The sequence below is a fragment of the Hydra viridissima genome, unplaced genomic scaffold, assembly GCF_058129835.1.
Source record: "Hydra viridissima isolate aposymbiotic clone 2 unplaced genomic scaffold, HvirCarnegie_v1 scaffold_9, whole genome shotgun sequence".
NCBI lineage: Eukaryota > Metazoa > Cnidaria > Hydrozoa > Anthoathecata > Hydridae > Hydra > Hydra viridissima.
In genome coordinates this window covers 7265251-7290938 of record NW_028324308.1, presented here as the reverse complement: position 1 = coordinate 7290938, position 25688 = coordinate 7265251, and the positions used below count along the sequence as shown (strand labels likewise).

Below are 25688 nucleotides of genomic sequence, written 5' to 3'. Positions count from 1 at the left end.
GAATTTAAAGGTGTGTTATCTCTCCTTTTCTAAAACATAACTTCAAGTTAATCAACTTAAAACCGAGGGGTTTTTTTTAATCAAATAACACTAAAAAGATAAAAAAACTTACTACAACATAGGCATTAAAAAAGCCATTCTCGGTCAATATATTTTCGAATAATGAAAAGTTATTGAAAAAGTTAAAAAATAAATATCGGTCGTATGTTTTGTCAAGTAAGAACCAATCCGAGGGTAAGTTAATGTGAACCTTGGAGAAACTTTAGCGAAAAATGTGTTTTTTTAAATGCATCAAGCATCGGTCTTTCGTAACAAATAATATATTAAAAACATCTTTATTAGCTTCTTGAAATAAAACGAAATTTTAATATTTATATACTAAGTTAAAAAAGTTTTAACGTTTCATAAAAATATTTGCGATACTGTGAGGGTGGCGTTTCTTTTTGCTACTAATAATTTATTTGTTTAATGTTTTTCTTGTTAGTGTATGAAGGGTAAGGGGAAGGGGAAAGGGAGGGTTTAAGGTTGTAAGGAAAGGTATGTGGAGGCTGGGATCGAGGTTCATGGTCTGGGGAGTACTTGGTTAGAAATGGGCGAGGCTTGGGGATAGTTTGGTTAGGAATGGGCAAGGTTTAATCGTTAAAGGGCTAGAGTTCTACTTGCTGTCCTCTATATATTCTGTTATATTATAAAACTCAAGAAATGTTCTATTAATGTGTAATGGTTAGCACTCTTATATTTATAACTTTTATATAATACAAATAATATTCGCTTACGCTTCTTGCAGTGTTCAATACTGTTTTTATCAATTACTCCTCTTTCTTTTACATCTTTTTTTATTACAAATATCTTTCTTTAATTAAATCCTTTGGTTTTAATTCTCCAACAATCAATATTAAAATCTTCTTCTTTTCTTTATTTATTCAACTGCTTATTATAAAACTGCTTGTTCATCAAAGTACTTTTCATATCAGAAAATTCTTTCTCTTTTTTATAAAAAAATTCTTCTTAAAACTTTTCTTCTAAAGAGACGACCGTACTCATCAGTCGCTCTAATCTCTCTCTATCCTTCTGACTTTATTTTTTTGAGTCTTTATAGTTTTATAGTTGTATTTTCGGTTGCGATATTTATTCATCTTTTATTTATGTGACAGGTTGATGAGTCTTCGCGTTTACGTCTTTTCCCAATTGTATTTAAAATTTCTTACGCTTTATCGTTTATGCATCTCCGTGTTTACGTCTTTTCCCAGTCGTATTTAACTTTTCTTCTTACGCTTTATCGTTCATGTGTCTCTGTTTACGTTTTTCCCCAGTTGTATTTAACTTTTCATCTAACGCTTTATTACTTATTTATGAGAAGAATTGATGAATCATCTTGAGTACAATTTTTTTGATCGTTGTTTTTATTTCAGTTCTCCCTCCTCACAATACCAACATCACATGCCTTCTATAATTTTGTTTCAACCCTTGAAAATATTGCTCTAATAATAAATAAATTCGTATATCTTTGTATAAGTTTATATATCCTTGTATAAATTTATAAATCCCTTGTATAAATTTATTAAGCTTTATTTTTTAAAAGACTTCAGAAAGTTCGGTTTAAAAAAGGCGGATTAAAACTTTTTAGTTTTGTTATTTTTTGTTTTCTGGAGATGGGACAAAACACCCAGTAACCGCCCCCGGCCAATATTCGCTGTTTTTGCACTAAAAAACACGCATGACGACCAAAACTGAACGAAAAGTGCAGAAAAAGGTTCTCTATCTGCCAAAAGTTTGTCTTTTGTCGCATTAAAAACACATGCGCAAGATGTGTTAGAACAAACCTTATTTATCAAACTCTTATTTTTTCATTAATTCTTGAATAGTTTTTTGGGCCATCTTCAAACGTTTTCAACTAGATTGACGATTGCTATTGCTGTTTTTAAACTGACACAAGTTGCTTTGGTCCAGTTAGTACTTCAATATTGTAATAAACATTTCCACATCGGCTATGGTTGTACATTTTCTAATTTACAGCTTGTTGATTAATTTTCATTAAAAGCTATAGATTTACTCGTCTTAGATAAGGCTCTTTTTCAAAAATGAAATAGCTGCAGGTATTTAAGATCACCTTTCCTACCTAAGTGATAGTCAGCTTTTTTGAACTGCTCTAAAATACTTGGATCAATGCAAGATTCAATAAAGGTTATGTGAGAAACAGCTAATAAAGTCACATTTAAAAGGTTTTGCTCTAAATAAGTAGTTGGAGTGTTAATTGTAATTAGCACAGGAAATCTTTGAACAATTTTTGTGCAGTCAACGCTATTAGAATCAACAAAACAATTTGTTGGCTTTGACCATGATCGCGCTCGAAAACAATTTGCTCAATAAAGACGAATTGATGACAGAGGTGAAAGAAAGAAAACCTGTGGGTAGACCAAGAACGCGTAAGCCAAAAGAGAAAAAGCCTGTCGATCCTAAATGGGAAAAACTTGTTGAAAATAGAAAAAATCCTTTCGCTTACAAAATCACCCATGTGGAGACAGGTGAGGTGACTGAATACAAGTCTCATTACCAATTAAGAAAAAAAACGGGTCACTACTGGAAGTACTTTGACAATAAAAACGGTTATCAAGTCATTAGGTTGTAAGAAATTTTAATTTGTTGAAAATTAAAATTTTTTGATCACGACAAAAAATTGAAATGGGTTAAAGAATTTTTTTCCCTATATAAAATGGATAAACTTAATATGAAAGCGTTAAAAGAGATGGCTAATGACCGAGGTGTCAAAGGCATCTCAAGAATGAGAAAAGCTGAGCTCATTGCAGCTATAAGAGCAACAAAGCCCATCATTGGGTATGGTCCTGCTCCTCAACTTGTAGCTCGTAGACGCACGACTGAGGCGAGACCGTTGCCTGCACCGAGACCTGTTTCCAATGACTTGATTTCGTTTGGTCCTGCTCGCTTGCAAAATCGAGTGACAAGAACTGAACCATCCATCCTTGACACACCTGTTGTCGATTCAACAAACGTCATTACTCCAAAACCTGTTCCTGCTCTTAGACCTGGTTGGCTTTCAAAAATTGCAACGACTGTTTACAACGGTTTCAACAAAATAAATGCTCTCGTTGATCCATACGTTCCAACTGCGGTGAAAAATGCAGTAAACAGCGTAAAAAATGGTGTTGAAGAAACGATCAAGTCTCTCAAAGGTGTCGTATTTGGTGCTCCTGTTAAGTTTGTATTGACTAATCATGCGCTAAAACACGTCACTGAGCAATTTACTTACACCCCCTCTGTTCGATATGAAGACCCTGAAGCCTTTTTAAACATGACCAAAGAGGCTGCCATCAAAGTCATTAAAAAAAACACAAAAACAAACCTTGTTTTAGTCTGCGAAATGATGCGTGTTAATATTGCTACTGGAGAAGAAAATCTTCGCACTGTGGTCTTCCCGTCTATATATGAAATTATTCTCGAATCAACAGACAAAGGAGAAAGCTTTAAAACATGGAAAGAAAGAATTCTTGAAAACATGTCCAACTACAACAAGGAAGGATCCAATTGGAGAGTCAACAAAATTTTAAGAGTAGAAGTTAACATGATTGATTGGATACCTTTCAGCGGTTCGTCCTACATCGATCTTCCTCCAGAGCTGAAAAGTAAAAAGACCATCATCAACATGAAAAACGATGACAATCAATGCTTTATGTGGAGTGTCACCAGAGCTATTAACATGAAAAATACGCATGACGAAAGAATTGATGAAGACTTGATTCTAAAATCTGAAGAGCTCAATTGGAATGGAATGGAATTTCCTGTTTCCCTTACTCAAGGTATCAACAAGTTTGAAGCGAATAATCCAGATATTAGCATCAACGTCTTTGGGTACGAAGAAAAAATAATCCATCCTTTACGAATATCTAAAATTTTAGATCGAAAGCATAATATCGATTTGCTGCTCATTTCAAACAAAGACACTAACCATTACTGTCTCATTAAAAGCTTAGGAAAACTGGTTGGTTCTTCAGTAACAAAAGGAAAAAGAAAACAACACATTTGCAGAAATTGCATGCAAGCTTATGACCAAGAAGAAAAGCTTCAAAAACATCAAGAAGACTGCTATAAACACATCTCGGTTCGAATTGAACTTCCTAAAGAAGGAACAACTGTTCAGTTTAAAAACTACAACATGTCCATGAGAATTCCGTTTGTGGTCAATGCCGACTTTGAATGTTTCACCAAACCCATCGAGAACAACACTGAATATAATAATAAAGAGTCATACACCAAAAAATACCAAAAGCATGCTCCAAGCTCGTTTAGCTACTTCATCAAATGCTTCGACGAAACCATTTACAAGGGAAAGCCAGTCATGTACACAGCTGAAAGCGATGACGATGACGTGGCTCAAAAGTTTGTCACCAGGATTGAAGAAGACCTTAAAAAGATTTGGAACGACAGCGATTTACTTCAACAACAATGGAAGGAAAATAGAATAGAAACTGATGAGGACAAGAAGAAGTATGAAGCTGCAACAGAATGTCACATTTGCAAAAAGGATCTTAACGGTGACAAAGTGTGGGATCACTGTCATTTGACTGGAAAGTACCGCGGTGCTGCTCACAAACAATGCAACATAGATTATCAAATCCCTAGTTTCATACCCATTTTTTTGCACAATTTATCCGGTTACGACAGTCATTTGTTTATCAAGAAATTAGCTGGAAAAGACGGAAAGCTAACTTGCATACCCAACAATGAAGAAAATTACATCAGCTTCTCGAAAAAAATCAAAGTGAGAGACTATATTGATGAGAAAGGTAAACCAAAAAAAGTATTGAAAGAAATGAGGTTTCTTGACAGCTACAGGTTCTTACCCTTCGGTTTGGACAAACTAACTAAAAATCTAACCAATGATCAATGCAAAAACGTTAGAGAATATTATCCTGAAGAAAAACAGTTCAACTTGATTAGAAAAAAAGGTATTTACCCCTATGATTGGGTAGACTCCATTGAAAAGTTTTCCGAAACACAATTGTCACCCAAAGAAGTCTTTTATTCCAGACTAAACGATAAACACATCACTGATGAAGAATACGAGCATGCGCATAACGTTTGGAACGTATTTGGATGCAAAACCTTTAAAGATTACCACGAGCTGTACAACATCTCAGACGTGCTCATTCAAACAGACGTTATTGAAAATTTTAGAAACGTGTGCATGGAAAGTTACGAACAAGATCCCGCCTGGTATTACACCTGCCCTGGGCTCGGTATGCAAGCTTGTTATAAAAAGACTGAAGCTAAAATAGAACTTTTTAGCGATCCTGATATGCTTCGCATGACACAAAAAGGAATACGCGGTGGAATCAGCATGATCTCCAACCGTCTTGGAACTGCCAATAACAAATACATGCAAGACTATGATCCTTCACAACCATCGAAATTCCTCCAGTATTTAGACGCTAACAATCTTTATGGATGGGCCATGAGCAAACCTCTTCCCGTTGGAGGATTCAAATGGATAACTGATCTTGAAAATTGGCGCAGCATGCCGTGCATTCTCGAAGTCGATTTGAGCTATCCTGAAGAGCTTCACGATTAACACAATGACTACCCTTTGGCTCCTGAAAGATTAACCATTGGAAAAGTAGAAAAGCTGGTTCCCAATTTAAACAACAAAGTAAAATACGTCGTTCACCATGAAAACTTAAAACTCTATGAACGAATGGGATTAGTCATCACCAAAATTCATCGAGGTTTCACCTTTAAAGAAGAACCTTGGATGAAACCATACATCGATTTCAATACCGAAAAAAGAACAGAAACATCCTTCGAATCTGATAAGGAATTTTTCAAACTCATGAACAACTCTGTCTTTGGAAAAACCATGGAAAACATCGAAAATCATGTTGACGTTAGACTTGTCACCACTAAAAAAGAAGCCTTAAAATTATCCAAAAAACCTCAATTCGAAAGCTTCACCACTTTTGATGAAAATTTAATCGCGGTTCACATGAAGAGAAAAAAGCTGGTTTACAACAAACCTGTCTACTTGGGAATGTGCATCCTAGACATCAGCAAAATTTTAATGTTTGAACACCACTATGACTACATGAAACCTAAATACGGTGATCGCGCAAAATTACTCATGACAGACACCGACTCGCTCTTTTACGAAATCGAAACAGAAGATTTTTACAAAGATATTGCCGATGATGTGCTTGAAAAATTTGACACGAGCGACTTTCCTAAAGACCATCCTGCCATTCAAAACGTTGGCTTCAAAGTGGGCGAAAATAAAAAGGTTATCGGCATGTTCAAAGATGAGGCTGCTGGTAAACAAATTAAAGAGTTTGTTGGACTTCGACCCAAGCTCTACTCTTACTACATACCCAAAGAAAATGAAGAACACAAAAAATGCAAAGGCGTCCAAAAGAACGTTGTTAAAAATCACATCAAGCATCAACATTATAAAGACTGCTTAATGGATAAGAAAGAAAAACTTGCAACCATGAACGTCATACGATCTCATCTCCATGATGTTTACACCGAAGAAATTAACAAAGTCGCACTCAGCGCTAACGACGACAAAAGATTCATCTTAGAAGACGGAATTCACACCTTAGCCATCGGGCACTACAAAACAAGGTAAGAAAATTGAATAAAAAGGTAAGTCAACTTAGAAAAATAAAGCACACATCTTAAAAATTTAATTTGAAACAAATTCTTCGAATTTTTAGGCATCTTAAAAGGTACACAAATAACATGATTTTTTATACTTCTTATCATAAGAATTTTTTAAAAAAGATACCATCTTCGATAATCAACACACCCAATATATAACGGTATCAATGTCCCAGGACCCGCATTTTTCATCTACTATCATCATCATCATCATCATCATCGTCAGGTTGTACTTCATGACTCTTCGATTGTAAAGAAGGTACAGTTAAACTCATGTAATTCGATTCCTTTAGTGGTATCAAAATAGATTCGAATTACATGAGTTTTCGAATTATAGGGGTTCGGTGTTTACTATAAATCCTGACAGGACTGTAGATTTTGTTCGAAATAAATGATCTTTCGAATTATAGGATTTCGAATTTTATGAATTTTATGAATTTAACTGTGAAATGAAATCGTATCAAATGGAAAAATAAGCTATATCCATTTATTAGTACATGTTGCTGTGTAATTAAAATCTTTAATTACAGTAAAAAGAATAATAAGCGCTAAAATTAAATTCTTAATTTAAGTAAAAATTAGTTTAACTTTAAATGGAAAACCAAAAAAAAACATTTGTTCGATTATGATTATTCTTATATATTTTTTAAAAGACCTATTAAAATAAATCACAAGCCTTTGAAACATAGAATTAAAACCTCAATTTGAACTTGTTGCAGTCATTTCCTTCATCATGTCCGAGCGAGTTCATATATAATTAAAGGAAAATTAAAACGAGTAAAAAATTATTTTCTATGACAAATGTTTTTTGTTTTTTTACGTGAGACCCAATTGTAACATCAGAAAGTTCAACTTTTCATGTATGGATATAAGAATGCAAGATTAAATGAGCAGAAAATGTTAAATATGTGATAATGGAAAAAATAATGAGATTAAACCAATCAAACTTAATACGGAAAAAAATTTCTTGAACTTCTTTTTTTAAAATGATCCTTTAGCATCAGAATATGAAGATTGAATATTGGGAAGTATTAAAAAAATGTAGATTGAATAAAAAAATTCGCAGACAGGATTAACGAGTGGTGTGTACAATGACGTAAAAACAAAAATCATTACCTTCTCGCAGAGTATGTATTTGAATTGCTTATAATCTAAACTTACTTTTAAGAATACCTTGATTTCCTTCAAATCAAATTCAACATTTTTTACAGTTTTAAAGTCCATAAATTGTTTCTTTTGCCTTGTGTTGAAAGCGTTAGAAAGTGTTGTGAAATACTGCTAGATGCTGAGCCAACACCAAGAAATCTTCGTTCTAGTGCGGCCCACCGTTTTATGTCAACAAGTGATTTCAACGATTTGAAAGCTTTGACAAAAATGAGTCTAAACACGAAGTTAAGCTTAACTAAAATCTTTTAAAAAGTCTTGAATGCTTTAACTTTATAATGAGTTTAGCGTTTGTCAGCTGTGCCGTTCTAATAAAATTATTGTAATATTGCAAAAAACTGATGTTAGTCATCAAACAGTTACTGGTATGTTAGAAATAGTGACACGTCAGTTGAAAGTTCCATACTTTCTAAAGGATGAAGAACTTTACATCTTCAGACTTCGTTCACCATTTCTTAACCCTTGTTATGAATAAAAATGTTAAGCCAAAAATAAAAAGCAATTTTATAAGATCAGTGAGAACAAATGGCCAGGGAAGAGTAATCATCAAAGATAACATTGAAGCAAATTCAAGAGTAAAAATAAGACGTCACCTGATCAGGATTATTGAAATCTTCAAGACTACAAAGATCAAAAAGGCTACTCAACATTCACAAAGATTTTATTTTCTGATGAGAAGCCTCGATTCTCTTTGTTATATAAACCCTAAAAAGACTGAAGATGTCTCAAAAGAAATCTGCCATACTTTTCAAATAAAATACACTGCAGCAGTTATAGTTTTTGACTTTATCTCAAAAGGAAAATAAATGCTTCCAGTGTTTTTTTCTAGTAGTTTAAAAATTACAGCTGTCAACCTAGATGTATTGATAAAAAAAGTTTTGCCCTGGGTGAGGTCTGACTTCATTCCAGATACACAGATTGTGTTTCAGCAGGACAGGGCTCATCCGCATACTGCCAAAATAGTTCAAAAATTACTAACAATTAATATGCCTAGGTTCAGGTCAAAGAAAAAGTGGCCTACAAGCAGCCCTAAATTGAAATCTTTACACTGCCTCAAATTTGGATGAGAGGTGGCACAAATCTTGTACCCAATTCCGCCCCCTATATGTGGCGAAATTGTGTACAAGGTTTGTGCCACCTCTCATCCAAATTTGAAATCTCTAGATGTTGCTACAAAGAAGCAGTGGTCTTAAATGAAAGAGCCCTACACCAAGAAAGTTTACTTAAGATTTTAGAACTCACCTGAAGACAATCATTTTTGCCGAAGCAGAACATATTGAATGATCTTGCTAAAGGATAAATAAAATATTTTTTTAAATACAATTTTCAGTTTTTATGATGTTTTAAAGCAGTAGGCTTGATTTTATATTAAGTCAAACTTTTTTTTGTTTTGAGTTTCTAAGAAAACCGAATTTCTAAGAGGGCCTCGTAAATTAATTGGACCTAAGATCAGATTTTCACCACTTGCTAACTCTTACGCCGCTGTCAAATCTTTATAAAAAATCGAAGGAAGCTTTAAATTACATAAAACTTTTATTTACATATAAATATTATACAAGAGTTTCTATTTCAGCCACAACAATAGATTGTTCTTTCTTAGGTTTGCTATAGAAAAAAAAAAAAAAAGGTTTAACTCAAAAGGGAACATTTTCAGAGGTATACTATGGGAAAACAAATTTCTCAACTGTTATCAATATTAGGTAAATAAACAAAAAACAACAGCAAACATCAAAAAAGGTTTAAATAAAAATATACCTCTTTGAATTTTCCCAAAAAGTAAAAAGCGAAACAATAAGGCACTAAAAATGAAATAAACATTTTTCAAAACAGGTCTTACTTAAAGTGGATGAGAATTGAGATTACACAAATTAGCAGGTGTATATAAAAAAAATGTTCACACTTACCAAAACAGCCAACATTAACGCCATGATCTGATTTTTTAAAAAAAGAGAAAAGTGGAAAAAAAAAATTTATATAAAAAAAATCTGTTCTAATATTTTAATAAGAGTATTAAAAACACAGACAGATAAAGTTGGAGAGTGACATGCAAAAAGTACATAGCGAAACAGAGGTTAAAAGATACAGCTTATGGAAAGATTGTCAAAAACTAACCACAGAGGAAGTTGAAAAAGAGTAACGACTTGTAAGAAACCCTCCAAGTATTGGTCCAATAACACTCCTAAACAAGACTTCAAACAATTTCAAAGTTCATTTTAAAAATGTCTACTTCATTAATAACTTAAAATCAAAACAAAGTTCAATTAAAAAAGTAGCAATAATTATGTTTTTATTTACCCAATACTATAACAGCAATTGAAAATTCCAGATAATAGACTGGCTGTTAATAGAGATTCACATATTCCAGCATTCCTAATTAAGAAAAAAAACAAAAAGAAAGACACTTGCTACGATTAACTCAAAGAAAGAATATATTAAAAAAAAAATTTAAAAATTCTTACTTGACTGAGGTGTGCATATCAGCTAAACAAGGTACATACATTGGAGCACCAGCTGCTCCTGTTATTGATAAGCCAATTAAAACAACGTACAGTTTTCTAAAAGTTAAATCATTCTGGTGTAAAAAGATCACAAAAAATAATATTATTGTGTTCATGTAAGATTGTATGACAAGTGAGCACATGCAATAAGAAAATAAAAAGTATCATACCTTGGTATTATATCAGTTAAAAACTCAGCTGGACCAATTAATAAGTACCCAATAATCATTAGGACATTTCCAGCTATTATTGCATAACGACCACGAAACTTAAAAAATTTTTAGAGATTACTAACATATTCAAAACAAAAATTAAAGTTAAAAAACAGTAATATCAAACCAAAATTGCGCATATTTTACAATATTGTTAAGTAAATGCCTAAATCTCTCAGAAACCTGATTACATGAAGCATGGATGGTTTCTGGTAAAATTTTGTTCAGCAATGCCTTAATTTAGCTTTCAGCAATATCTTAATTTAGCTTTCAGCAATATTACAGTTTGGTGAGATGATAATTATGGATTGCTTTTGGTAATACTATAAATAACAAAATCCGTTAGATTTAAATCTGGTGTAGAGGGAAACTATAAAACCTTTTCCCAGAATCCTGCCATATTGTCCTTATACCAATCTTTACAATGTTTTTGGTATAAGATATGGCTCCATCTTTTTTGAGAGTGATGCCAGAATGAGTGTTGTCTTTTTAAATGTCCTTTTGATTCAAGGAATCAATTGATCCTTTAACAATTCCAAGTAAGCATGCTGTTTTTTTTTTACCCCCTCTTAAATTAAGATAAGAGGTGTTTTTTCACCTGTTGAGGTTACACCTGCCCAAAGCATTACAGATGGTTTGGGCAGATGTAACCTCAACAGATTTTAGGCTCTGATAAGCTACTCACTCATTCACTGGGATGTCATCTTTTTGCTGTGCATAAATCCAGCTATTCTGACTATTGTGTATTGCTTGCACTGTAAATGTAATAATTTCTTATCTGTCCTCGGCACTGATGTTGCATGCCATGCTTAAGCTTATCCAAAGAAGCTTCGCTCTACTCAACCATTTTGCTTTGGTAGTTTGTGACAGCAGTTGAGCATTGCTCTTTTTGAATGCGGTATGGTTTAGATCAATTTGTAATATGGTTTGCATTGTACCATAAATAACAATTGCTGCTGAAGTCAATTTTCTTATGCTTCTCTTTGGATTTCTCCTGATTTTTTTAATGTTCCGGATAAGGTTGGGTGTTCTATTTTTTCAATCTAAGGTGGTTTTTACCTTCAGAGGAGCAGATCCAGTTTCTCTGAGACATTTTAAGATTTTATAGACACCAGACTGGCTAACACAAGGCTTCAAAATCTTCAAAAATCTCAATAGACATTTTTCCAGTTTGAAACAGCTCAGAAACTGTCAAACTTATCTTTCCATGTTGAATTGTTTTTTATGAACTAGATCTGCAAACAGTTTAAAAATATTAAACCCGTATGAAGATTTGTTTAAACACAAAAACATAGATAGAAACTCTATGAGAGTTAAATAAACAACTTTACAAAATTCTAATTGCCTTGTATATCTATATTTAAAAAAGTCTAATTGCCTTGTATATGTATAACATACATTTCCATCTAACATTCATTAATGGCTTTTTGGGTGTTGCCTTTTACTTGAAATGGTGGAATTTAAAAATATATTAAGGACTAGCATAATGATGTTTGAAGGTTCTTTTCATCTTATTTTATTTTTAATTGGCACAAAACTGCACTTGCAACTGGTAGTTTTCCTGAACAATGACAATCAGAGGCCTGCCCTGTGTCTTTAAACTAATCAATGTAACAAACGCATAAACTTCAGTTTACAATAAACTTAATGTAGTGAATGATAACTGTTTCCTTCAGAAGATGGAGCCCTGGAAAAGTGTTTTTGAATAAATTTAAATGACTGTGTATATGACGATATTTGGTATATTTTTAACATGATCAACTAGTAAGTACCTTTTTATCTGAATAAAGGCCTAAGATTGGAGTAAGCCCAGTGTACAAAACTGACCACAGTAAAAAACATAAACCAATTTGAGAGCTTGATAATGTGTTCTAAAAAATTTTAAAAACAAAGCAGAATTCACAATAGATCTATCAGTTAATACTGAGATTAATAAATTAAAAAAAAAAAAAAACTCTACACACATTAGTTACATCTTCAAGATGTTTAGGTAAAGTTGGATCTACAAATGCATATCCTATCTGTGTACAAATTGCAACAAGGGCTAAAAATATAAATTAAACTAAAAACTCAACTATAAGTGATGAAGATGACATAAAGATGCATTTAAACATGCATTCATGCATGCATGCACACACATACATACATACATACATACATACATACATACATACATACATACATACATACATACATACATACATACATACACACATATATACATACATACAGAGAGTATTTACTTGATTTTAATACTTAAATAAACTCAAAAAAGTTCTAAGCATATTTGATCCCTACTTCTAGGACATTAATAAATACTATAGCTTGTACAAAAAATTTCAACTGACAAAATTCATATTCGTGCCAAATATTCAAGTGACAACTGAGCCATTAAATTATCATAAGGAAACCAGACATTTCTGATGAATAGCCAATTTATTGTTTCCAAAATGTTAGTAGACATAATGCTTATAAATCATTTCCTAAAACAGTTTTTGGGAATTGTGGTGCACCAGGTTTTAAGTTGATGGGGCATCTGTTTGATGTAAAGCAACAATATCTTAATGATCTCCATAAAATCTTTATTTTTTAGTTAGATACCATAAGTGTTTGCATAAGGAGAGTGATGTCTCACTCCAAGATTTCAAGCATAATTATGTAAACTGATTTATGTCTTATATAGTCTATAAAACTTAATCGCTTCTCGGCCTAATGGCTAAGATCAAGTGTAGCGAGCTGGCTAGGCCCGCATGCTTGTATTAAACTGATACTTTTCTTTTTTTTCCACCCATTTCTCAAAGGGAAGGTAAACTCAGGGTTGAAAAGCTTCTGGGTCTTCCCTGGAGAGGTTTGGGCAGTCCATAAGGCATACACGAGCGGACTCAAAATACAATTCCTAAAACTTAATCTTTAGCCAATTTGAATATAAATCTAAAAACGCAATGAACTGATCTAGATAATGAACAAACATTTTCATTCAAGGCATCTCTTTTCAAGCAGGTTTCACAATGTAATAAATCAGATTTCTGAAAAAACAGGGAAGAATCAAAACATCTGCCTGAGAAGGTAATTTTTGGTATAAGATAAACTTACATATGTAAATTTTATAAATACATATATACACACACCATATAAACACAGACACAAGACACAAATAACTTAAACTATCATTGCAAAGATTTTTTTTTAATACCAATTACTAATACACCAGGTACAAGCATTAGCTGTAGAAGAGAAACAGACTTTTGATTTAAAACTAGAACAATTTCACTTTTGTAGACTAAAAAAAAAAAAGAACCTTTTATACAATATGTTAATTTTAGCAAACACTAAAAACACAAATTATTACAAAATCATACACACCATTATAAAAAGTATAACTAACTTACCAATTTTTTCTGGTATTAAAAAAAAAAAACAAGGCAATGTTGCTAAAGTTGCAGAACCAATTACAAAAAATGGTAGGCGAAAGTTTCCAACCTTAAAGAATCAAAAATATAATGAAAAATACAATTGCATATTATAAAGTTCAAACATATCTATCAAATTTTAAAATATAAATTAATTTTTGTAATAGTTTATGGGTTGTCATGGAGCAATAAAATCTACATTAGTAAAAACTAATATGTAAATTCAATATTTGTACAAAATGCTATGCAAAATGTCCTAAATAGAAAACCATCACCTCTGATCTCAGGATAGTGAATTATGAGTAATTTATGAGTCGTTAACATTGACAAATAAACATAATCAAACCTCAAATAATCCTCCACCAATGACTGGTCCAATCATTAAGCCAACTCCATAAAACAATTCAGTTATTCCCTATTGTGATAAAATGAGTATAAAAATAAGAGTCATTAAAAATTCACTGCATACATGAATAACTATTTCTATTAAAAATTCATAGTGACAAATATGAACTGGAGAATTATCTGTCTTAAACCTAAAGCATGAAAATTATGTTTCTTGACACAATTAAAAACAAACATAATGCAAAAAAAAAAATAGAGCCAAAGTTGACCATAAAGCTTGAAGATTTAATTTTCTTCTAAATAGTTATTAGTAGGCTTCAAAATGAATGGGAAAAAAAATATTCCTTTTTTTGTTTGTTGAAACTTTAAATGTGGTAATGGTAGTAAAATGACATAACTTGGTAATGGAATAACATGTTTAATTAGTATAAAAAAAGAAAAATGTTTAAACCTGTTTCATTAAACAGTTTTTAGTTTTTATAAGGTTTATTTTCATCATCTCCTGAAGCAGAGAATGTTAGACTAAACAAATGCTTTATAAATTTTAATCATGTAGACCAGCCAATATTGGAAAGACCAATAGTGGGAATATTGTTGCATTCTTAGAAATGTGCATACCAGAAGATTTGAAAAGCATTTCTTTTTTAAGTATGACACTTAGAAAAAATTCCTATGCAACATAAATTGAGGCTTCTCTTTCAGAAAATGTTTCATAAGGTAATTATCATAGTTTTAAATGCTAAAACAACATACATTTTATGTGATAGATTACAATCTAACATAATTCCAAGAGTGATATCTATACTTTTCCAGTACACAAACTGTAGAGTAATATGCTTTGAAAAGTTGGTTGATAACAGAGAGCATTAGAGCTCCAATATAGGGAGATCCACAGGCCTTGTGACTCAGCATATGCGTATATACTGTCCCAATGGACACTGAAACATTTTCAGGCTGTGAGATGTTAGTGCAGCGATCAGTCCTGATACTTGATAAAGAATCCACTGTAAAAATATTTTCATTAGAAAACAGAATTATTGGTTGACTTTTCTTAAGGATGCTCAAAATTTTCCTAATTTTCTCAACTCATTTTCTCTTGACTTCTTCAACAATAAGGTTCCTTTTGGTACTTGCTCTAGACTTGACCTTTAGGTCATATTTAACAATATTTCTGAGTGTGCTCACTCAGAGAGTTCATGGGACACTTTTCTGATTGATCAGACTGGATTACACTTAGCTCGGCCTTTGACTGCTCTAATAAGCCATACAGTCCTCCTTGTCTTTGTCTTACCACTTGGTTTCCTCTCTATGCAACAAACCATTTTAAATTGACTTAAAATATCATTCAGTTTGTTTAGCCATCTCAAGTCTAGCTATAATATCTTTGGGTGTAATACCCAAGAGATGAAGGTCAATGGCGATCTTTTTTTTAACAGTCTTGTAAAAAAATCAAACTTTTCATTTTATCACTTGTTTACGGACAAAATAAAGATTACAAAACCATAATTAAAACAATTATTACTGCAAAAAAAAAAAAAAAAAAGAAAGAAAAAAGGGCAACAAAGTTAGTGCGGATTTTAAGGGCGCATGCTGTAGATAAACGTTAGATATTTCAATTTTTTATTTACTAAGGTATTTCAATTAGAGTGAAATAATGGGGAAAAACAATAACATATTTAAATTATCTTTGGTGTAACATGTACTCCAAAAACAAATAAAGTTTTTTTCATATACATAATTACAAAAAAATATATTGAAAAAATATTACTACAGTTTATTAATTACGTACAATTTTTTCACTTACTATTTGGGTTCAACGAAATAAAATTTTCTTATGACATAAAAAATTCTTGCAATAACAAAAACCCAAATAATGTTTTTTTATGTGCCTACTGTTATTTTAATCAAGCAAAAACTTAAAGTGTCAGGATTCTTTAACTTTATTGATGAGAATCATGGCCAGTTCATTTCCTTCAAGATACTTGTTAACAAATTTAATAAAAGTGGTTTCGATTTATTAAATTAGCGACATAAAATCTAATGGATTGTCAGTTGAACTTCACATCTATCATATCGTTTAAACTTTTGAACCAGCCACCCACTCATGTGTAAAAGAGTTTGTTCAATTGGTAGCATTTAAGTTTCTTCAGTAAACTTATAAACTGATCCTGAGATGAAATAAGAGGTTTTCTTTGTTTATTCTTCTTTTTATTCATAAATCCCATAATTAATGACTTTTTCTATTACAAAAACTTCATAAAATCTTTGAGATTGAAAGCTGTGGCAAAGTTTGAGTCCCTTATAAAAGTTGCTATTTTTTAAATTAAATTTGCTTTTTTCCACAGATAAAAGTAAGAAGGCATTTCGGTAAGCAGCTCGAAATTATCGTCTAGGGAGATCATTCTAAACACGTTTGTTTTAAATTACGGGGGGAAAAATTCTCTGCGCAATTCTGATTAAAAAAAGAAATAAAAACGAACTCAAAACCTTTAGAAAATAGCTCTTCTGTTAATGTTTAAAAACTGCCTACTATATTATACTACAAGCTCTTTTGTTTTTAAGAAATCTGAGCAATTTTAATTTAACTAGTTGTTAAGTTTTGAAAGCCCTTAAAATTTGTTGCAATGTTTTAAAATATTTATTATCTGGAAAAACCGAAAGATGATCCCATTTGGATTACTAAGTCGAACCGTTCCATCACGCAATGGTTATTTACTATATTATATTGCAGAGATGTTTTAGATCGTTTGTGACTCTTTTTGACTATTGAAAAGCGCTGAGAACTTGTTTTCAGCAAGCACAGATGTCTGACCTCTTGGGGTTAACTTTGTCATTTAGAAACATTTATTTCCTCATTTGCTATTATCATTTCCTCTATCTTCAACTGCTTTAAAAATTTGATGTTTACGATTAACATGTTTTTTATTACAAAAATTTTTGGAATTAAAAATATAACGCTATTCTAAGTTTCAAACGAGGTTTTAACTTTCGCGAGCCTGAAGTTTGAACAGATTTTTGTACTTGTATTCTATTGACCATTGTACTCATGGCTATCAATAAAAAAAAAAGTTGTATTTACAAAGCATAGGTCCCAATTTAAAAATTTCCCTCAATAAAAAAAAATCATAATTTAGAATGAGCCTTAGTTAAAACAAATTTCTTCGAAGAAAAACTTTTTAAATTGTTCAAAATTATCTTATAAAATATCTTTTTGGTTAATATGTGTACGGGCCTTGCTTTATGGATCTGTATCGTTGAAGCGTTAACTTTTGTTTAAAGTTCAATTTGAAAACGAATACCGCGGTGTGACCAAACAAAGTCCTAATATAACAAATGATAAATTTTGTACATTGTAAAACAAAATTTGAAAAAATAATTTTTTTTATTTTAACAAGACATTTTTGTAGTAACACTTCCAAAAAAAAATTGACCAGTTCTGCGGAGAATTCGGTCAGTCAGAGTATTTGTTCTATTGAGATGTAACTAATCAATACATGCTGGTGCCATATTGAATATATCGTCAAAACTTGTTAGGTGAAAAATTAGGTTTTTTATTGTGAAAATCTTATTGTCAAGAATAATAAAGTCGATTTACACGAAAAGACGAATATTTTAACGAAAAGCAGATGTAACATTCTTTTTTCTTCTTTTTTACCGTAAACAAAAAAAAATAATTTGTTTTAGGCCTAAAAAAATCTTACAAATCATATTCACAAGATATGGACGAAGCATTAGGTAAAATAAAAAAGGAGACCATGACCATTTATACAGCATCTAAATTTTATAAAATACTAAAGAAAACCATTGTTCAGCAAACACAAGGTCGACCTAAGAGTCTAATTGGGTGTTCAACAATTTTTGATATATCCGTAGATGCTAAAATTAAAAATTGGCTACTTGATATGGCCGAAGTTGGTATACCGGTCACAAAGAAACGTCTTCTTAAGGTGGTATCTGTTTTAGCACATAAGATGAATCTTGACCAAAAAGTAATTAGCACTCGTTAGACACGTAATTTTTTCAAGAGGCATTTGACACTTTCGATTCGGAAGGCTCAGACTCTTACAGAATACAGAACACTTGTTTCCAAACAAGATATTAAAAAGTGGTTCCAAAAATAACGGAAAATATGGATAAAAAAGATTTATCGTCTGTATTTGAGGATCCCAATGGAATTTAGAACCTTGAGAATTTTGTCGAGAAAATGATATGGTCATCATTTGTTTGTCGTCTGATTGCAACCATTTTGCACAACCATTAGACCGAGTTTACTTTTATGTTACAAAAGACATTTTGACCGACGTAGTCACAAAATGGAGAATGCAAAACCTTGGAACTTTCCTACTAAAAAGTACATTTGCGCCTCTGCTCCCTCCTGTAATTGTTAGAATACAGGAAAATCCAACTTTAACAGCAAATGGATTTAAATGCTGCGGTTTTTGTACTTTTTTACTACTTTGAGTCTAACGAAAGTCCCGTTAAGCGTACAAGAATATTACACTCAAACAAATTATAAAGAATCCGCCAAAATTCTGGTGATGGCTGAGCTTTAAAGTCCAATTAACAAGGCCAAAAGTGATGTAGAAACTGATATGACACACGAGCAATTACAATCTCTAGAGTTTATAATAATTTTATTCATAATCTTATGTATTGGATAGGTCCAATAGAACAAGAGGATTTACTGTACTACTGGCAGAAGAAAATGGACAAAATAGAGGGCTTTGATCCCACAACTCGAGAACAGTATTTAGAGCTTTAAACAACCGGAATGTATAATTGAAATTGATGAGATTTTACACAAGTTCAAGGACCATTGCGAACGAATGACAGTATTTTCTAGCCAATATTCGTTAGTCCAGAAGAATTTCAGAGTGAAAAAGTAACAAAACAAACAACAAAAGTTTCATCAGTCATCACATCCGACGAACTTATTGCAAGTTTAAAGGAGAAAAAGAGAGCTAAAAAAGAATTAGAAAGAAAGAGAAAAAACAAGAGAGGAAAAAAGCTGCTAAAAAAATCTAAAACTAAGTAAAATTATACCCAGAATAAATGGTCAGAAATTTTTAACTTTATATTATCTGTAGAATTAACAAATTTCAGAAAAATAATGTATTAAGTACATTAGTCATTTTGATATTCAATAAATATACAATACTGGTTATTAAAACTCTCTTTTTTACTTATTGAGATATCGAAAACTAGAACTTTCAGACATCACACCACAGTAACTACTTATGAAAAGCAGTTAATACTAAATAAATATTAATGAAGAGAATGTGTTTTTAATGGATTCAGACCTTTAATGTTAAACAGCACTCACTTATTATGAGGTAAAAACAAAATGGAAGGACATATGCGGATGTAAATGATCGCCAAAAATTTTATTAGTTACAACAAATCTGGCAATAATGCTAAAAATATAAATGAAACAGTATATTTAACTTACAATGATTTTAGTTAAATTGTCTTTAAATGTGACGCTAATAATTGCTATGGCAGCTGTTTGTGACATGGAGCTTCCTAACGAGCCAATGCATCGTATAACAAAGCAAAAAACCACGAAGGTGTTGTAGTTTGGCATTTCCGCAACAAAACTGTCGAAAAAAAAAAGTTGTTATTTATTAGTTAGTAGTTTATTCAGTCACTTTTTAAAAATAATTTTCTTGTCAATGATAAAGTGTTAAAAGGTTCAATGAAAAACTGAAAAAAAATTTATTCATATATCTGTTATTTGTAGGAAACGATTTGGTCATTAAATGATTAAAAAAAAAAAGATGAAGAAGAAGAATAAGCAAAGTGGTATTAAAATTAAACCGACTTTTTACACTTTCTTGTATAGAACATACCCAAACAATATCTGTGTTCCTCCTTCCAAGAATGAACCAGCAATCAAAGTGAAACGTACTCCAACTGTTGGCATCTGTTAAAATTGCAAAAATTATCTACAAAAAAAATGTTAATGTGAAATAGTTTTATTGGTTTGTACTCTGCAAAATGAGGGAAATGGAAATGAAAGAGATTTTAATTCTTCGGATGATCACAAAAAAAAACGTCTCAGTATCTATTTCACCTACCCATAATCCGATTAAAGGGCTAGCAAGAATCGTGACAAGAGGATATGAAGCGAGAACTAAACCTGTAACAGTTGCATCCATGTTCTTTTTCATGGCCTAAAAAAACAAAAGTGCATTAAAATCTATTGAATTTATTTATTGAAGGTGTGTTTTGTTTAGCTGAATATATTTATTTGATATTTTAATAGTGGTAATTATATCCCTTGTAATTAAGTAAATATATTCATATAAAAGGTATTATCGTATTGAAAAAAAGCATTAAAATGGATTTATGAAAGTTATATAATGTAAACTCTAGGTAATAACTGTTAAACGCACCACAAGAGGGAAAAATGATGACATGTGCGAAGAGCTTATGGACGAAACAAAGTAAAACAACGAGATTGATATTGCGACCTTCCATTCCATCTTATTTAGCTTCCATTTCTTTTTCTTAATTTCGTTCATTTCAAATGTAAAAAACCGTAAAGGTTCGTTAACCCCCAAAAAAAAAATTTTCAAAAGGAAAATTTCGTGTCTAAAATAACAAGTTTGTTTTTTTGCCACCAATGTGTGTTTTGAAACACTAATCTTTATTTGCTTGCTCACCTTTAACGGTTCGAAATGGGAATTAAAAGCGATAAAATAAATACTTATCTATGAATCGGAAAACAGAAAACCGTTCTCTCAATCATATTTAAGGAAAGAATACTGAAAAGTTGTTGAGTCAAAGTATTTGCTTTACTTAAAGCAGATTTTGTAAAACAAAATGCAATTTAAATTTTTTTGTTCAAAAATCTGAAATCAAAAATGTTTATATTTTTTTATTAAGTAAAAGAAAAATTGTTTAAATTTTTTTAAAAGTTATTAGCAGCATAATTTCCTATCTTAAAAAATGTCTCTAAATAAAAGCATTAATTTGCATGTACATTTCAAAGCTCCCAGCGTAATGAAAACTATATATCAATGAAGAAACTCCAAGGTAGTTTTAAAACTTAACTTGTCTTTTGTGTACAACTTAATTCCGTTTCCTTCTATTAAAATTAAAAAAAAAAAAGAAAAAATAAAGAAAAAGTTAAATAAAGTAATAAGAAGTAGTTTGAATTTATTAATTGTCATACAAGTAATCTGTTTAACACCTATGCGAGCCTTTAGTTCTGCAAAGGAAATTAGATAAACGAACACCATGAGAAAAATCAGCGTATAGCGGGAATTGAAGGAATTTATTACGACATAAAAAAGTAAAAAATGTTTATGATAAAAAGATATTCCTCTTATATAAATGTAAATACATCTAACTTCAGAAATCTAGTTAAATATTGTTTTTAAAAATCAATTTAACAGTTGAAAAGATCTAATAGAATTATTATTCTTTTATGATAAAGACTTTTAAGAATATATAATTTTTTCTCAAAAATTAACAGTTTTAGCAGCTTTTAAAAATCTGTCAAAACTATAATATATGTAAAGCGAATAAAATAGTTACAGCAACTCTTAAAAAGCTGCTACAACTTACGTATAGTTTGAGAAAAAGTGATTGTTATTGTACAGTGGTTTTCATAAATTTAGACGCACTCATATTTGAGAATTTAAATTTTTAGTTTTTTAACAATAAAACAATAACGAAAAAAGATTTCGGTTTAGTTTTTTTTCTATTTATTAGATAAATACATACAGAATACAAAATTTTTAAAAAATTTACAAAAAAATGCAAACACTAAGTAATAATTAGGTAAAACTACATGGTATTAAAAAAATAAGACAAAAAAAATTGTTCATAAATTTAGACGCACGATACATTAGGAGGCGTAATTTATGAACCAATCGCTATTTTGTATATCCGCCTTTTGCTTTAATACAACTAAGAACTCTTCTAGGCATAGACTCAACAAGATTTTTGCTCATCGCTTCTGGGACCTTATACCAGGTCTCTTTAAGGACGTCCTTCAGCTGGCCAAGTGTGGAAGTTTGAACCTTTGCCAATTCACCGTCAATCCAAGCCCAAATGTTTTCAATTGGGTTCAAATCAGGTGAGTATGGAGGCCACGGTGTTGTCTTGATATTATTATCGTTGAACCACTCCTTTGTATAGTATGCAGTGTGTGCAGTAGCGCCATCTTGTTGAAGTTTCCATGGTTTATCATTGAGCATATGCAGGTCAACTGATGGAATTAGTTTGTTTTCCAGTACTTCTACGTATATTCTGGAGTTGATTCTTCCGGTGTATGTTGGGCACATACCAACACCTTTGTAATTGAAGCATGACCAGATTCCTATCGAGCCTCCTCCACTTTGCATAGTCGGTCTAATGTACCTGGCGTAATACTTTTCGTGAGCCATTCTTTTGACTGTTATGTTAAATTTGCGATTGATCAGCTCAAAGTTACTCTCATTACTCCACGTAATGTTTTTCCATTGTTCTATTGTCCAATACCTTCTTTCACGACACCATTTTAGTCTCCTTTGTTTATCATATGGACGCAAGAGCGGTTTCTTCAAAGCAGAGTAGACTCCAATCTTGTATTTGATAAGTATTCGACGGACTGTGCTTTTAGAAATAGATGTATTTCGCGTTGTATTGAATTCTATGTTCAATTTTTGTAACTAATTCTTGGATTAGCTCTGACAGCTCTAAAAAGGGCACTATCGTCCTTACTGGTGGTTGACATGGGTCTACCTGGCCTCGCTTTCTCGCTGGCACCACCAGTGTGAAGAAAGTTTTGCTTCGTTGTCCGAACGCATTTCTCAGAGACTCCAATTAACCTGGCGATTTCTTTATTACTTTTGGTTCCTTCTTTGATGTGAGCAATAATTTGCCATCTTTCAGCTTGAGTGATACGTCATTTGCCTATTTTTCGCGTCTTTTTAGTGCAAAACTAACTTAACTTTTGTTTATTTATTAAATAATGATTAACTAATTCATGGTAAGTTATATTTATATAAGGTTTTATGACAAAATTAATTAATTTAGGCCTATTAATGAGAAATATGGAAAAAAAAACTAATATTTAACTATCAACTAACAAGATATAAGACTTTTTTGATTGTGCGTCTAAATTTATGAATAAAATAAAATCAAGCTTATCAATTAACTTTTTTGTGTTAATTGGTATAGAATAAGTAATAAACATCCTGTAAAAAAAATTAAGGTACTTTATAATAAAGTTTCACTTCCTCTATTTAATTATATATCAAACATAGCGGTAGCACTTTTATTTTATTTTTACTTTAAGTATTTTTTTACATATATGTAAAAAAAAAAATGAGTGCGTCTAAATTTATGAAAACCACAGTACAAAAAGTTATTTTCATTACTAACTTAAGTACATAGCCGAACAGATACAACTTATTTTAATAAACTTATTCATCAAAATCTTTTTTTTAAATAACAAACTCAAGTTGCTGTTATAAAAAATGCTTTTTTAAAAAAATAGAGAAAGTAAATATTTTTTAACACTCGTTTAAGTTTAATTTGTTTTATTAATACCAAAGCTTAAAGCCAGCAATTAATCAATCTTATTTTACATCTTTTTAATACTTTGAAGTAAGAAATTTTTTTAAAAAGAATTTTTCGCGGATCGAACTAACCGCTAAATCCGCGAAAACTGCGCACCGCACAAGTTTCTGAGATAAAAGTAAATCGAAGAGATAAAAAGATATAGCAATGACTATTTATTTGTAATTTATTTTTTAAAGCAATTAGAAGACTGAGCCTTTACAAATACGATATAAAGAATAGTTCACATTGTTTTTTATAACTAAACACGTATTGTATATGTAAAATATAGGAAGATAAACTGAAGAAAAATTTCACTTTCTTAATCGAAATTAAAATAAATAAAAATATAAAGCCCAGTTGGCCATCATAAATGTCTTGACATTTATGACGGCCGACTGGTCTTTTGTCTTTTTTTCATGGAAATATAAAATTTTGTATTGTGAAAACAACTTTCTTGATCCATGTCATTGCAATATGGTTTTTTCTTCAACTGTATGTTGTTTTATCTTTCATGCAGTTGTAAGTTTATCCACTTTGTGTTTCGACTGTCTTGCACTTTCCATTATTCAATGGGCAATATGTTTGAGTCAATTTCCTTCGTTTTCCTTTCTTACAAAATTAGACAAGGAAATATTAAAGAGCATTATTTTCGTTCTTATGATGTGCCACCTTAAGAATTTGTGTTTATTTGTTTATTGATGTTAGTCATTTTAGTATTATAACATCTCTTTTCTCGTTCGTGTAAATTCAAATATGAAACATTTATGAATACTTGAATTATTCGAATTTACATAAATTGTATAATTATACTAATGTTCATGAAAGTAATTTTTATTTCTTTCCATGCTGAATTGTTTTGCTTTGTTTTGTTTTGTTTTCTTTTTTGTAGATTTTCTAATACTATTTTTTGTCGTTCGCAACTTGCTGCTTCAATTTCTTTCTTTTTTTCTAATGTTTAAATCTATTTTTTTCCGTTTTTCCTATTTCTCGTAGGTGGTCTAGGGTATTGCCTAATTATCTCAGGGGATAACTTTGGTAGAGGAAATAACACTTAAAATTTTAATTGTCATACAAGTAATCTGTTTAATATCTACGCAGGGCTTTAATTCTACAAAGGAAATAAAATAAATGAACGGAAAGTTAAAAAAATTCAATATTTAGCGGAATCGAAGGAAATATTTTCAAAAAAAGAAAGAGAAATTTAAAATTTCATTGAAAGCCTTTGACTCTTCATTATTGTTTTCAATTAAATCGAATGGCTCTTGTTCTAAAAGTAGTTTCAGGAGCCTTTTTTGCATATTGTGAGGGCGGGGATTTTGTTTAATTTTATATTTTTATTTATTTTTGTTTTTAAAGATGTGATGATTAAATGTGACTGTGGTGGTTGGTTCTATGTTAGTGTAATGGTAGTGCAAATATAGAGAGTGATAGAATGTAAGGAAGGACTGTAATTGTGTAACGCAGATGTGGTAAAAGCGCGATAGGAGCATCAGACTTTTTAATAACAATTGTTAACTCAAAAAAAACAATAATAAAAATATTAATGATAATAATATGGCCTTACTTAAAATGAAAACAAAAATAAAAATACTTACGATTGATTTTTCTTCTCTTACTTATTTTCTAAATAAATATTCTCAATTATTTCTCATCAATATATATATTCTCTTAATATTAGCTCATACAAATAACAATACATTAATACTTATAATAATGCAAATTGAAAGTTACTCAAATACATTTCCTTACCAAATCCTTCTCATAAGTTCCTCTTTAAATTGTTCATAAATTCTTTTCATTAAATTCTCTTTAAATCTTCAAAAATCCTTTTCTCA

At 31.0% G+C, this 25688-nt stretch overlaps 1 protein-coding gene and 1 long non-coding RNA gene across 11 annotated transcripts; one reads left to right on the top strand and one right to left on the bottom strand.

The window, feature by feature from the left end:
* Window positions 1-9070: 9070 nt before the first annotated feature.
* LOC149883805 (MFS-type transporter SLC18B1-like) lies at window positions 9071-21604 on the bottom strand. Of its 10 annotated transcripts, none has more exons than XM_090098354.1 (16): window positions 20694-20939; window positions 20376-20471; window positions 20148-20221; window positions 19748-19895; window positions 14300-14368; window positions 13933-14023; window positions 13737-13823; window positions 12508-12587; window positions 12316-12414; window positions 10502-10599; window positions 10293-10388; window positions 10129-10203; window positions 9946-10012; window positions 9738-9764; window positions 9589-9632; window positions 9071-9122 (listed from the first exon to the last, which is right to left on the bottom strand). In XM_090098354.1, the coding sequence occupies exons 1-16, from the start codon at window positions 20820-20822 to the stop codon at window positions 9086-9088; spliced, it is 1317 nt and encodes a 438-aa protein (XP_089954480.1). In that variant the 5' UTR covers window positions 20823-20939; the 3' UTR covers window positions 9071-9085. The 10 variants fall into 10 exon arrangements, 9 of the variants coding, with proteins under 9 accessions (XP_089954480.1, XP_089954484.1, XP_089954481.1 ...); XR_016455823.1 differs by having other exon boundaries at window positions 9076-9122; window positions 9946-10022; window positions 20694-20938; XM_090098358.1 differs by lacking the exons at window positions 9071-9122; window positions 20694-20939 and adding exons at window positions 9357-9438; window positions 21476-21604 and having other exon boundaries at window positions 20148-20243.
* LOC149883806 (uncharacterized) lies at window positions 19811-20647 on the top strand. Its single transcript, XR_016455826.1, has 2 exons — window positions 19811-19925; window positions 20039-20647. It is a non-coding gene; the product is annotated as an uncharacterized LOC149883806 (long non-coding RNA).
* Window positions 21605-25688: the final 4084 nt, after the last annotated feature.